The sequence below is a fragment of the Cephus cinctus genome, unplaced genomic scaffold (assembly GCF_000341935.2).
Source record: "Cephus cinctus unplaced genomic scaffold, Ccin1 Ccin1_scaffold0160, whole genome shotgun sequence".
Taxonomy (NCBI): domain Eukaryota; kingdom Metazoa; phylum Arthropoda; class Insecta; order Hymenoptera; family Cephidae; genus Cephus; species Cephus cinctus.
Window position 1 is genome coordinate 1,301,813 of NW_014332886.1, and position 14,772 is coordinate 1,316,584.

Here is a 14,772-nt window from a genome sequence, read left to right on the forward strand (position 1 = left end):
TGCTAGGCAACAAATATACACTACTGTGTGTAACAGTTCTTGCAAACGTGTCACATGCTGTCAAAGTCAAGAAGTCATACTTCTTCTCTATGTCATCTATAAATGACAGTGAGATCTTCGACGCAATCCGCTATGGTCAATTGCGACTGAAATATCACAAAAATTGACTCGTGTCTTTTTAATGAGCGATATTTATATAAAATATTTTTTTATATAAATATTTGAATTATATAATTCAAAATTTTTTATTATTAATTAATTATTATTCGTTATGTTTATTTACATATTTACTATAATACAAGTAATATTAAATTTAAATATAAAGTATTATATTTATTATAATACAAGATTATTCGTCAATAATCTTGGTGTCTCTATTTCAACTCACTTGCTATCTCAATTAACCCCTCATGCCGATGATGTACTCAAGACGTCATTAGCCTGGATTCTTGAATCGTTAATGAATTAGAATTTAAATGACGAGCCCACAGGTCAAAACTTCAGCACGTATTGCTTACGTATATTGGAGCTTGATAAACAATAGTCAGCATCAATCACTAAAGTGTATAGTGTAAAGTTTTTGCCTTCAAAGAATCTTTAACACGAACACTCATCTCTATGGTAATTATACGCGAAACAAACGCCGTTCCGGTCCTTTCACGTAGCTTTAATCAATCATTTTTGTTTATTATTCTGGGAATTTATACTTATTCTTCTGTCATAAAACGATGCGCGCGTAATGTGGATTGTAGAAGTTAAGCGTACCGTGATTGGGATATTAAAATGATCGGCGTACTATTATTACGCATCTTGATGTACGTACAATCGAAGGACTCGTATGTCTACTCCGTACGAGTGATACGAGAGAAATCCACTGTATTATACGGAATTATTTGAAAAAGGAAATGAAAAACATTTTACGATTGACGCAAGTCCTAAAGAATTTTTAATTTTTTTGAGTAATTATTAACAAGGTAATGTTTTCACAACAATGTTATTATCGTTTCAAATAAACAGTTTCTAAGAATTCGAAACATGACTTATACTTCATATTATTATAGTTTTGCTATAGTACTGTGTTTCGTTTTCATAGAAAATGAGATATGCGAAAGAGCGTTATATAACCATCAAATGGAAAATCATAAGTTAAAAAATATATGATAATCTTAGTTCGCACAGTTTTCTAAGAATTTTGCCGATACTCGCACATGAAAGATTCATAAGAAATTATTCAAAATCAAAAACGTGCACTGACTGCAAAGTTTGACCTGTCATATGTTTCTTACTCATTCGTAAACTTCTATTGTGTATTTTCTAATTCGCATTAACTAACTGAGAATGCGACAAAAATTCGTGTTTAAAAGAATTAGATACTTTGTTTTGCCGATACTTCTGCTGATTTCAGTTACTTAATTTTATATACACAAATTAACTCACAATTGTATGAAGATTCATAGAAATATACTTCAACGGGATAGGTTTGATTATTAAAAGAAAATAATACATTGAAAATACACAAAACATTAATATTGTCCTTTGCAAGGAACAGTATACGATTAAAACAAAATAAGTATCTTTGTACGCCATACATATATATTCGTATGTAATATGTTCAAACAGATTGCTTGTATCAAGCAGTCGTGTGCCAGTTGAAAGCCACATGAGCGATCATCAGATATATCATCACGGTCGTAGTACTAGTGATCATTATGGGGAATCCCACTCTGGAAAAGAATAAATACGTTTTAGATTCACACACTGTTTACCTTTCAACTATATTCGTCATAGACGGATGAAATATAATATACGCACTTAAAAAATTGCATGAATGTAAAACGATATCCGTGTTGTTCAGCGACACCAGCACATACTACATTTGCGCTAGCTCCAATTAAAGTGCCATTGCCTGTAATAAATGCACTCAACCATACAACGAAATAAATATTGATTTTCACTAAAAAGTATTACCACCTTGAAATATAACGAGATATTCCTTTCGACGTATTTATGTATATCGTGATCGCTAAGAAAACTGTATAACTCAAATATCGGGATAAACATGTTTGACGTTACACGCTACCTCTCGAATCGGGAGGTTGAAATTGATGCGTTCATTAAAAAAAAAAAAAAAATGAATTTGTACATGAAAAACATTGAAATTAAAAATGCTTGACATTTACAAATGTTAGAATACTATTTAGACGTGAGCTTATTTCTTGTGTAAATTTAAAGTCGATCGGTTCAACAGCTCATTTGAAATTTTTTGATAGACATTTTCAGTGATGCACATGTCTCGTAAGACACTTTTAAATAAAAGTGCATATTAACTTCTTTTTAATAAAAAGTGGTTCAAAGCGAAAGTATGATGAACTGCCAAACCTAGTAATTCTGTATTATACATATCATTGATTTTGTATGCAAAAAAATAAAAAATGTCGTATACCTTACAATGCATATATTTATAGCATTGCCTAATGCAACATAAATTCATTGAAAAAGAATAACTGTAATCAAGACTATCTTAAGAGTTAATTACTATAAATATGGAAAAGATATAAACCTAATTGCGATAAATGTCTTACCTCCCATACAAGCACCAAATGTCAAGGCCCAGACTAATGGTTGTAACGGTAACCTAAGTTCACTATTCTTGGCAAGACTCGTTGCAATTCTCACCATCATAGTAGTGATTGGTATATTATCAACTAATGAACTAGCGAATGCAGAAACCCATAAAAGCAACAGTATGGCGACGGCTAGTCTGGATTCCTCGTTAACAGATAAGATGACCATTTCCGTTTGTTTGCCAATCCAATCAATGAGACCCAACCGTGAAAGAGCCTGTTATGATTTCCAAATATATGCATAGCATAACAATTTTTGGTACTATTAGGCGGAATACTTATAACTCAATGATAAAGAACACGAACCTCCATTAGAATAAATAATGCAGCAAAGAATAACAAAGTACTCCACTCGACCCGTGCCATTAAACCATCGAAATCCTCGTTATCAGCCAATACTAACAATAAAAGAACTCCTAAGAGTGCGGTCCAGCCAAGAGATAAATTTAAGTTAGGCACACTGTGCAGGAAAAATAAAATTATCACAAAAACCAAGGTGAAGCCTGACTTTGCCAGCAGCCATTTATCTCTGATAGGATACTGAAATGGAAATAATTAAGTATAGACCAATGAACGAGTCTTAGATCCTATAGGAGAGAATTTTCTAGTAAAAGTTACAGTGTAATGCGAAGTAAAGCCGGGACAAAGTAAAATTTGGTATATCGTTACTGCGAAAAAGAACAATTTTAGATACTGCACTTAATACATTTTACTCTGCTGGGTGATAAAGTTTGGAAATCTGGAAAATATGATCAAAAATTTTGTGATTTATAATCAGTTGAGTTTGGATAGAGTTCTAACCCACCACTAAAATATGTATGGCCAGTCGCAATTTTTATCCTATAGAACAGTATTTTATGGTCGTGCTAAAAAGCAACAGACAAATCGCTAGATTCCACACAATTTTTCTAGTGGATTCGTATAAATTTTAACCAGTCGCGATGGCAAACGGTCGGTCACCTTCGGAGAACTCCGGTTCATAGGGGCGCGCACGGGTCATCAGGACTTAAATTGCAATCTCACCACAAACTATTACGTCTACTGACGTCTGGCTGCTTTATGCCATTAGAGTAGTTTCTATTTTCTCCCAATAATTATATGAATTTTTACACTGAACTAGACAGATTTTATCATCACATAGTAATAAATTTCACTCGATGATTTTTACTATACTGTGTCGGGAAAAATCTCTACGTCGCCAGTAAAAATTACCTACCTTACCGATATATCCCACTGTTATTAGGTTCGTGGCTAATTTCCACGAGCATTTCATTTGCAATATTTACTAAAAAATTCTCTCTGTTCAATACCTAAGTAATTCATCTGGATAATTTTCAACTATGTAAAATACCTTTTCTTGCAATTCCTCGAGATTGGCTTTATAATTATCTAAAGGCACGCTTCCAGTCATTAATTTCTTCTTTAATTTCGAGAGCAGGCGTTGAACTTTATTCCTTAAAGTTTCTCGTACCAGACCTTCATCCTTGCTATAACTAGAAAGACTTGCTGCTGCTCTTTGCCAAATTGCTATTTCGTGCCTCAGTTCCTATAAATAATACAGTCATTTTTCAAATGCACAAAAACGTTACAACGCCCATGCATAATGATAATACCTGTACATCTTGAGGTTCGTCAAACCTCAACACCGATATGTTTCTGTATATAAATCGAAATTGGCCGGAAACCACAATGATTACCATTATTACACCGACGCTCATATGCATGATAAAAGTGCTAAAATCCACCCCCTGAAAAAAACAATTAACCTTGAAACTAATCGTTCGATTCGAACAAATAATTTTCTACAAAATTCATATGAAGAATATCATTGAGTATTTAGTCTGAGGAGATGCTGATATAACCGACACAGAACTTAAAATAATCAAGCCGTTTCATAAACATTCATTCGGACGTATCCATTAAAGTAATACTATTGAATAAGAATGTTTTGTACAAATGTGTTAAGACGACATGGGAATTACAGTACATTTTTTAAACATCTACAAAATAATCCAGCCGCCTGGCGGCAGTTCTTGAAATAATATTTTTCAAATAGAAATATTTTAACACCAAGTCATGACTACATTTCATGAATATGAATATGCGTGCATTTGGGTTTATACAAAGTAATTGTAAAAAAGTCAGATTAAACAAACTGTTTATCTCTTAACTAAATGTTATCTAAACTGCTAATCATAGTTCAGGTACGAATGAAACTGCGACAAGAAGCCGACACTTTGTTCAAAATTTTGATGAGTTACCTGAGACCTACTTGTACCAGATACAATTTACTGCCGAGCATTTGCTAGACATATCTTTTGCATGATTTAGAGAATATCGTAGGATTTTTTAAATACATTTTCAATATGAAATAAATACTGCACACAGCGGACATACAAATATTCATAATTTATACCCGGAATAAATGAGGACGTATTTCGAATATATAATATACATATACATTCTATACGTCATATTATCATTGTACTATGTGGATAATGTAAATAATATGTATAGACCTTCCGTAAATTTTGATCAGTCGAAAAAAATTACATTCCAATCAGTCAATTACCTTTAGTTAGAACATATCGTACAATGAACAATTAAAATTCTTCTACGACATAGGATATAATGGTTAACATATCTGATATCATGACCTCTCGCGAAGTAGTATACATTTTTTTTATAATCTTGATCATATAAGCAAAAAGTACCTTTGAACAACATGATTAAAAAATAATAATAATCTTGATAAAAATGTATGCTCTGCGCGAACGCTAAAAATGTTTATATAGAGAAAGTGACTAAAGTACCAATTAGCAAAATATACTCACAGACTCAATGACATCACGATTAGATGCAATTATGACATTTGGCGGGTCTCCAACTGGAGTGAGTGCACCTCCAATATTCGAATAAACAACCATGGCTGTGAGAATAGGCACAGGATTGAGTTCCATAACTTCACAAAGTCTAATGGTGACCGGTGTCATCAGCATTACAGTCGTGACATTATCCAAAAAGGAGGAAATTAGTGCAGAAAAAAAGCAAAGAGTATTAAAAAGTGGCCAAACTTTTCCACCCGTTATCTGAAAATAATACAAGATTCTATCTAGTCTGGTATCTAGAAGAGCAAAGATGATATTAGTTGTCACTACGACAATTAGTTAACTATTTAGATACCTTGTATGCATAAACTGCTAAATAATCGAATATTCCTGTTTCCGCAATGATAGCCACGAGCATCATCATTGAAAATAATAGAAGCAAAGTATCAACATCGATCCATGAAATTAATTCCCCCATTGTCGGTCGCTGAAAAAATAATCCTTTTTTTTTAAATTTATACAGTAAAATATTTGTATTATAATATACAACAAAGCAATTGGTTTTTGTAAATAAATGAGTGTCTCTAATCGGGCCGCGACATCAGTCCTACTTTGAGGGGCCATCACTTTCCGAAACGAGACGTAAATAAGTCCCCTCAAATTAGACCTGATGTCGCGGCCCCATTATACCGATACTGTCTAAATAATAGCCCCTGCTTCAAGCAATATGTACAATGCACATATATAAGCTGTCTTAATTTTCATGGCAAAACACGTTTCCGATATTTACGTTGAATTCGTAACTTATTATCTATATTTGTTTTCGAATAACAAGTAGAACTAAGTTGTCACGTTATATAAAGTGAATAGGCAAAAGTATGAAAACATCCGTCAAAAACTAAGGAGCTGAATTTTTGTACATCTTTGTTATATTTCAGTGATACAAAGAAAAGAAATTTATATTCATGAAAGATACTTTTAACCCTCAGCTCGCGGGTATGACGTCATTTGACGTTACCCGATGACTCGTATACATCGATCAATACATGGAAAACTTTTGTATGGGAATGTGCACGAAAAGAATATATCGAACTTGAATCTTGTACCCCACACCTGACGTCGCTACTTAATATATTGTATATGTGACTATTCGATATTATGTATTATACTATAATATTGATTCTTGTATTCTACCTCATTCATTGCTGCGAGTATTGCAATAGACATTGTTGATGCCAACATAGCTGCAACTGCTCTATGAACCACCTGTGACGATATAATTATCAACATAAAATATTCTATTATTTAGTACTATTGTAATATCAATAGCTGCAAGAAACAATTAAATACCCATAATTACCTCAAAAACGATTAAAATATAAAGACCGAAAAGGACAATGGCTGCATACACAATTCCATCTTCAACATTTATCGGAGACAAATCATATGCAATTGTAACTGGTAAACTTGAGTTCAAATTCGTTGTTAGTGCTATTCTGATAAAACTTCTGGGAAGATTACTAAAAATACATATAATATCAATTAGTACATCAATATAAGATTATAATACAAATATTAAAAAAAGTAACTGCCCTTGTAAAGATGATCATTTTAATCGTTAACAAATTAACCCTTTGCGACCGTATGTCTGCTCTCAGCTACCAAAGTAGCTACATCCAAAATACCTACCGCCGCAAAGGATTAATAACTAAGTACATCAACCAACGTACCTGATTTCAATACCTTCCAATTTAAACTTTTTATGTACTCTCTGATCCGGAACGATGCCTATTAAATGTTCAGACACTATTGACAGCACCAGCGGTTCGCTTACGTTCTGTAAAATGTAGTTAATTGCATATTTAAAAAAAATCAACATTGAATTAAATTTTCTTTGCTTCTCCATCCGATGCTAACGTATCCGAGAAATGTGTGCGTTAGAATTTCTTTCGAACAACACTGAATTCTTTTTCAGAAAAAAAAAATTAAAAAATTAAAGTTTATTAATTTCATTTTTATAAACACCTTGCACAAAGATCATATTTTAATCCCGTATCGCCATTTATAAATTTTTAAGTATATATCTCTCAGATACATGATTGCCCAAATTTTACTCATTGCTCAGACATTGTTCCTCAAGAGATTAAATAGCGTTTTCCAATAAATAAATAAATCATTACAGCACATACGAATGGCGCCTGAATCCTGCAAATAGCAGATACACACGAGTATGAAGGGTACTAAGCACTAATACACAGTAGGTACTGCAATTGCAATATTTGTTCATTATTAACGTTTCACTGCTAGAAATGATATTTGTTTCTGGTCAATCATCATTAAGAATGTATTAATTAACGCTATTAATGAATATAGCTACGTAGTAGTGTTATACAATATAATCATATATCAACGACAATCGTTTTTAAGCTAAAAAGAGTTTCATACCTTAATGTACTCTTCATTAATTTGAGTATTATTATGTCGTTGATCAACATCGACCAATACTTGCAACCATACTATTAAGTGATAATTCGATAAATTAGCATATACAGATGGAAGTAGTGCGCCTTCCATTGTTATACCTATCTGATTACTAGTAGGGTGTTCCGGGAGCATATAATCTAATTCAATTAAGTAAAAACTTGATAAGGTATTGAAATTGTTAGAGAATAATCATTATACTCAATAAAAAAAGGATACGTCGAGTCTCATTGCATGGCACGGAAATTTGATGCATTATTTCTTCCTTTTCGCTCTTTAACATCAGGATGACCTAAGACATGTTAATTCAAGTACTTCAAATATTGTTAGAACAGTTTAAAAATTAGTCATGAATCAATTCTAGATTAAAAATTGATAGAGCGTTAGTGCAAGAAAACTCACGCAAAATATAATCCAACAGACAGTCAGTAAAACCAATTTGATGTACCGATATATCGAGTTCTGCTTTATTTCGTGGGGTTGATCGTTGACATTCATTGCATCTTCATCGCCCGGACCCTGTATCCATATCCTAAAGGAAATTAGTTACTTAAGCATTGTAGTTTAGCTTAAGTTTTAAATTTCTATAAAATAAGACGCATACGAACCTGGGACTGGTACAGTGTTGTGAAGCGGGAGATTGATTTGCTTTTGAATTTTCAGGCATTAGCGTAAGTGTATTTAATCTAAAGACGTACGAATTTCTTATAAATTTTCGAGCAACACGACATTTTAATGTAATACTAAAGTGAAGGGGAAAAAAGTGCTATATATTTTAGATATATTACGATTTTTATAAAAAAAAATATGCACAAGTGTTTTTCATGGAACACTTCATAACTTGAAAATATATTATACAAATTCTCAGACTCTTTCATGTTTCTTTTAACTTATTTCAATTCTACGCATTCCACATGTAGAGTTGTAAGTAAAACTTCTTTTATTCTCGAACTAATCAAAATGTCAAATCCGAATTGTAATTCAGTAACAGAACTGATAGATAGCAATTATAAGATTGTTGGAATATGAATAATTATAATTCATTTGTTCTCGCCTTCTTCCTGGTGTTTGGGTAATCCTTTCGTATTCTCTTTGAAAACCAGCTAAACTTGGATCTAGCCGTACAGTTTCCGGCAGTTGACTCCATATTTGCAAAACTTCATCGGTAATAGAACCAAAAGGTACTGAACTGCCGGCTGATGATGGGGTTACTGTGTATAAAAGAATAAATTATTTTTATTATTTTTCAATGAAATTCTTCTGCTTACCCGACGTTCTGCTATATCCAGACTCTCTGCGCAACGGAACTGGAGTTTGAAGACCCGTATCATCGTCGGCTGAATCCAGTCGAGACATTCCGGTTGGAAAAATGAATCTGGTTATAACAAAAATACAAATCGATTTCTCAGTTTTCCTATTGAAGTAAAAAGCTACAATTTCTATGTGACAAATTTTGTTCTACTATATTTTTTAACATTTAACATAATTACATAAAGCGAGTTACTTCAGGGGCCTAAAGACTTTAAAGAGTCTCTCTTGAATTTTTTATCATGAAAATCATAAGTAACCCGGAATAAATGAAATTTTCTTATCAAAATAAATGTACACCTATTTGTGTAAGTTTTACAATTTGCACACACATATTATACGTTTAAAAATTACTTGCATCTCATACCTTAAACTTTCAATTTCTCCCTATAAACCTGTAATAGTGCAGCTTGCAAAAGTATACGTACATTAAGAGGTAAAGTATACTTGGTACTCCAACTAAAAGTATCAAAAAGCATGTCGATTACTTTTCCCATTTAAGTTACTTTTAACTCCCCTATTGTATATAATAAAAATTATAACGAATGAGTTGCTGTAATGGAATACCATAGAGTAAAAGTAAAAGGAATCAAAAATTGTGTACATCCCTTGTATATAACCTTTGTTTCGCAAACTTGAGTAAACAAACTGCAGATGGTTTTTATGCATTATATTCATTATGGTTATGTTATTTCATCGATTTATGCATAATGTGAAACATGCATATATGTGAATCTGCGATCCATTTTTTAGTCCAAATAACGTAAGTTGTATAACAACTTAACATTTCCATTTTATTCAGATAAGACTTTGACAATCTTTTTACATAAAAGCTTACCATAATGTCTAAGGTCACCCGACACATTGTATAGATATGGTATACATCAATGTGTATTATCAAAGAACACAGTACTTTTTATATCGACTTACAATAACAGCCATTGCCAAACATATTAGTCATTATAAACATAATGTGTGATAACGAATGGCACTACTAAATAGACGTATCAGTTTATTTTAGAAAATTATTTATTGGCTCTAATTGAAATTTTATTGGAATCAATAATAATTGTGGAGTAATTTCAGGATACGTAGTTTTAATAAAAACGAGCCATATGAACAAATATAATGTCAAACCCCAGATTCTCGGGAATTGATTATTATCACTGAATAAAATGGTTGGGGTTAATGATAAGGAGAATTTATAGAAAAAATTATTGTACGTGACATGTGTCAGTCAATTATGCGGATTACATTAATATTGTAGACGAATATTTCAATAGAACAACGAAACAAAATTTAAATATATAAAGTTTTATTCCGCATCTTTAGGCTATTAAATAAACATCTTGTGACAATTAGATTTCACACGCCCAAATTATTTGTTATTATATAGCGGCTATGTAAAAGGTATATAAATATGTCAAACATGTGTGTTAGGTATGTACATTATGTATACACTGTTATGTATGCACTATGCATATACGCAGGTTATATACATTATGATCTCGTATGACCTATTATACGTAGGTCACTACAAAAGTTTTCAGAATTCCTGCCACTCCGTATTACTTTGCTGTACATATATTTAATTTCTCATGACTTTCGTAGCGTTCTACGTATAGCATGTCATACATGACGGATGTTCATAGGACGGTTGGAAATTCCGTACAAAATAAGATAAAATACGTGTCTTAGCTTTTTTAATCGTTTGGGGGAAAATCCTATGATAAGTAATGTAAAAGATTGTACTTATCGTGTAAACACAGAATAAGTAAGTTACAGCGTAAATAGGGCATTGTCGCCGGCCGTTCGCTTACACGCTAATATTTGCGAACCTTAACATTATTTGCTTTCTATTTTTGATTTGAAGAATAAGGAATGCTGAAACGCGTATTTCTTTATTTTTTTTTTTAATGGATCATGCTAGTAGCGACGGCGACTTTTGAAACACCTTGTATATGGAAGATGTATTTGTAATTTTGCGGAATCGAAAAGTATTATTGTATTTTAGATTGAAATTTGTATAGAATTTTTTCGTAAAATTCCATGAAGGTATTAAACGTTACGCAGATAATGATAAATAGTTTTAAGTAAAATACATGGCTAACTTTTAAGCTGAAAATTCAGAAAATTTGTAAATTACGTACATTTATAGAGAGGACATTAAATTTGAAATTTAAACAAAAACAAGCAAATCCTATGTTTAAATCAGTAATAGAATTTTTCAAATTTTCAAATTGCTGGTTATATACATTCTTATCTTATCGTGCACATATAGCATGTGTATTATTCGGGCACAGGGTCATTTGGCGTTGAAAATAAAACCATCAGAAAAGCAGTTACTTCGTATAAATGATAAAATGCTTAACACGTTTACAAATGTCATGATTTCCATTGCAAAATAAATTTTCCTAGTCGATATTTTACAGCTGATTACAAGGATATCAGGCCTTACTTAGGCCTAGAGCCGCTAACTCGACTTGAAGCCCCGAGCAGGCCAGAAACGAGAAAAGAATATCTGATCTGCTGCTGGCTGCTTGAGAAACGACGCAAAATTTTTAATCGTGCCGATGGTATAACAGCTGGTCTACTATTAGCGTTAACATTTCGACTGAGGTATTTTGTTCCAAAAAGACTTACCCAGGTTAGCAACTGCTGCAGAGTTAAGTAAAAGCAGGGCAGAACTGAATTAGCAGCGACGGCATGAGACGCTTTGCAAATTTTGGGAGACACAAGATGACTGCAAACATGTATAGAGTAAGGGTCACGCGAGAGGCAATTTTGATTATATTTACCTTCTTCCAACAGATATTTAACAATACGCTGATCAAAACTCTATAAAGGCGGTAAAGATTTAATTAACCGACTCTGTGGCGATTGAAATTCGATTTAAGATACTTTGAATTTCATATTTATATGTGCTAGATATTTTTCAATATTTCATATAAATCATTGATTTTTAGGTCTATGGAAACAAAACTGTATATACAAAAGATATTATTTAAAAAAAATAATATTTTATCTTATTGAATGTTAAAATCTATCTGAACACTGGAGGTATATTTGTATGCTAAGAACGTTCGCTTCCAGTGAAATTTTTCATATCCATACATATAAAGAACTATGGATTCTTTGAATTGAAAATGGACATCGAACTATTGATTTGATTAAATATTTGTTGTATTATCAATTATTGGGTCAAAGGTAACGCGTGAAATACTTGATATAATTTTACAGAACGTAAATGAGGAATTATAAAAAATAAAAGATAAAAAATAATCTTTTTCCAGATTGTGGTAATCCGAACGACTTTGAACACATATCGAAATGTTAAATAAACAAGTATTACTTAATATATCGGTCGGCTGCAGTATATTTTTGCACTAATTATTCAAATATTTTTATTTAAATTTTAGTTAACTTGCTTGTAACTGTCCTAATTATTCTACTTAACGTTATATGAATTACAGTATTAGAGAATTTTAGTGCACAAAATTCTAAATCATTTATTTCAATAAATGTACCATCTGAAGTTAACTATTTGATTTGTATAGTTGAACCACCTTCAAATGGCACGTTTGTACCGATTAACAATAATTTACTGAATAACAATATAAATTTGTAATTCCTGTCTTAATATTAATACTAGAAATATTTTGTATTGAAAAGTAAAGAAAGTAAGCCAATACGTTTTTCTACGTAAAAATAAGTAAGGGGGAATATACACCTGGAAACGGAAAAAAAGGTAATTTTCGAGAATTTTTTTCAGGGAAACTATTGGAACTATCGGGTTGGGGTTTTTTTCTAGTTAAAAATATATACTTTCAAGAATGTTTTTAATTTTTTTTTTATTTAAAAATGTTGAAAATTGACGGAGTAGTGATGTCATCTACGGAGTGCCGTAAAAAAATAGGCCATTTCAGTACCCACTGGCGTATCGTCAAAAATCATCTAAAACAAAAAAACAAAGAGAATATTAAAATAGATACTAATATCCTGTCTTTGTCATAGCTGATTTTAAAAATATCGATTTTTGACAAAAAGGCGGACGCTTGAACTCAATGTAGCCATTTTCATGCAAAAATTCGCTCGTATTTTGCCAAAAAAAAAAGAAAACTAAGAATCGGAAAAAAAATCCTATGACAAAGACTAGATAATTATGTATAAAATAACCACAACAAATTTTAAGTTAATCGGTTCAGTGGTTTTCGAGATATTTTGGTTACCGATTTGAAAAATATAGTTTTGAGAAAAACGCGTTTGAAAACTTGTCGATGGATAAATCATGAAATTTGTTCAACTTACACAGATTCATCGATACCAGGTCCATAATATAGGTTCTCCGAAGTGGAAAGTACGCCCATATCGTCTACCTGGGTTTTCTGGCACTGGAACATCTCGTGCAGTCTTCAATTTTGTGGCACTGGCACTAACATTCGATTCCGTTCTTTCTGCGTCGTATCGATTTTTAGGCTTTTCTTTCTTTTTGCGATCTTTCCGCAATTTACTCGATTTGTGACTTTCTCGAGAACCTTTACTCCTTTCCACCTTTACACCTGAATACTTTTATTCAGAAACGAAGGCTTCGATACTTGCTCTATAGCACAATTAGACGGACGGAAAACTACTCACAAAGCACGCTAAGTTTCTGTCAGGATAACCGTTATGTTTAAAATATTCAACCCAGACAGGCTATGCAGGACTAATAAAATACTGATATACAAAAAAAAACAATGGGCACAATAAGACCGAATGGACAGCGCCGTACTACCTGTATGACACGACGCGGCGCGGCGCCGGTCCAACGAACGCATGTACTATTTGGGCTATAACTTTGGCATTTTTCGAAATTTTTACTTACATTTTTCACCAGACATTTTTAACATATAAAACTTGAAGAAAATGTAAAAATTTAAAAATCAATTTTTTGGACCCTGCCAGGTGTATATTCCCCCTTAACACACACAAATATCTTTATGATATTTATGACTCCCAAATACATGATAATCTCATAACAGGAGTTAAACGTATGCGTGGATTCTTTGAAATGCGACAACAATTCGAAAGGGATTCCCCTATAAGACTACGCACTAGACGAAAGTGTCTTATTGACCTTCCTCAATGGTATTATCTTACACGCGTCAATTTCAACATATACTATACACGTACGAGAGATGCATTATTTGTTGGGGAACTCCTTATATTTTACATAGTATATAACTACGTAAACATTGTAATGACATCAGATTATTTAACCAAATTCAAATTACGTTTGACTATGGACGTACTAAATACAGATAATTCGCAGATTTCAAAATTTGCAGTACTTTGACTTCTACTCTTTCAGTCACTCATGTAAATACGCATTTATTATATATTATTTCGCTACCCCGTCATTTTTCACTTCTTAGGATATTTGCCTTCCATCAACTACGCTAATGAGTATGAATAATTAATTTCTCGTACAGTACAAAGAATACTCTTGTGCAATTCAACTCAAAAATCATGGAAAATTAGCTTAAGATTAC

The 14,772-nt window shown here is 32.3% G+C and overlaps 1 protein-coding gene across 1 annotated transcript; it reads right to left on the reverse strand.

Annotated features, from left to right (window-relative positions):
- Positions 1-1,460: 1,460 nt before the first annotated feature.
- Positions 1,461-12,096, reverse strand: LOC107263827 (P protein). Its single transcript, XM_015731457.2, has 18 exons — positions 11,885-12,096; positions 9,202-9,308; positions 8,988-9,144; positions 8,542-8,619; positions 8,336-8,465; positions 8,153-8,225; positions 7,898-8,073; positions 7,183-7,289; positions 6,813-6,972; positions 6,647-6,718; positions 5,808-5,939; positions 5,459-5,713; positions 4,238-4,372; positions 3,976-4,170; positions 2,931-3,164; positions 2,583-2,841; positions 1,813-1,906; positions 1,461-1,724 (listed from the first exon to the last, which is right to left on the reverse strand). The coding sequence occupies exons 2-18, from the start codon at positions 9,287-9,289 to the stop codon at positions 1,631-1,633; spliced, it is 2,439 nt and encodes an 812-aa protein (XP_015586943.1). The 5' UTR covers positions 9,290-9,308; positions 11,885-12,096; the 3' UTR covers positions 1,461-1,630.
- Positions 12,097-14,772: the final 2,676 nt, after the last annotated feature.

Coding starts and splice junctions, on each gene's coding strand:
- LOC107263827 (XM_015731457.2), bottom strand. CDS start 9,289: ATGTCTCGACTGGATTCAGCCGACGATGATACGGGTCTTCAAACTCCA. Junction 9,145..9,201: donor TGGATATAGCAGAACGTCGG/GTAAGCAGAAGA, acceptor TTTTATACACAG/TAACCCCATCATCAGCCGGC. Junction 4,373..5,458: donor ATCGTGATGTCATTGAGTCT/GTGAGTATATTT, acceptor TGTTTTTTTCAG/GGGGTGGATTTTAGCACTTT.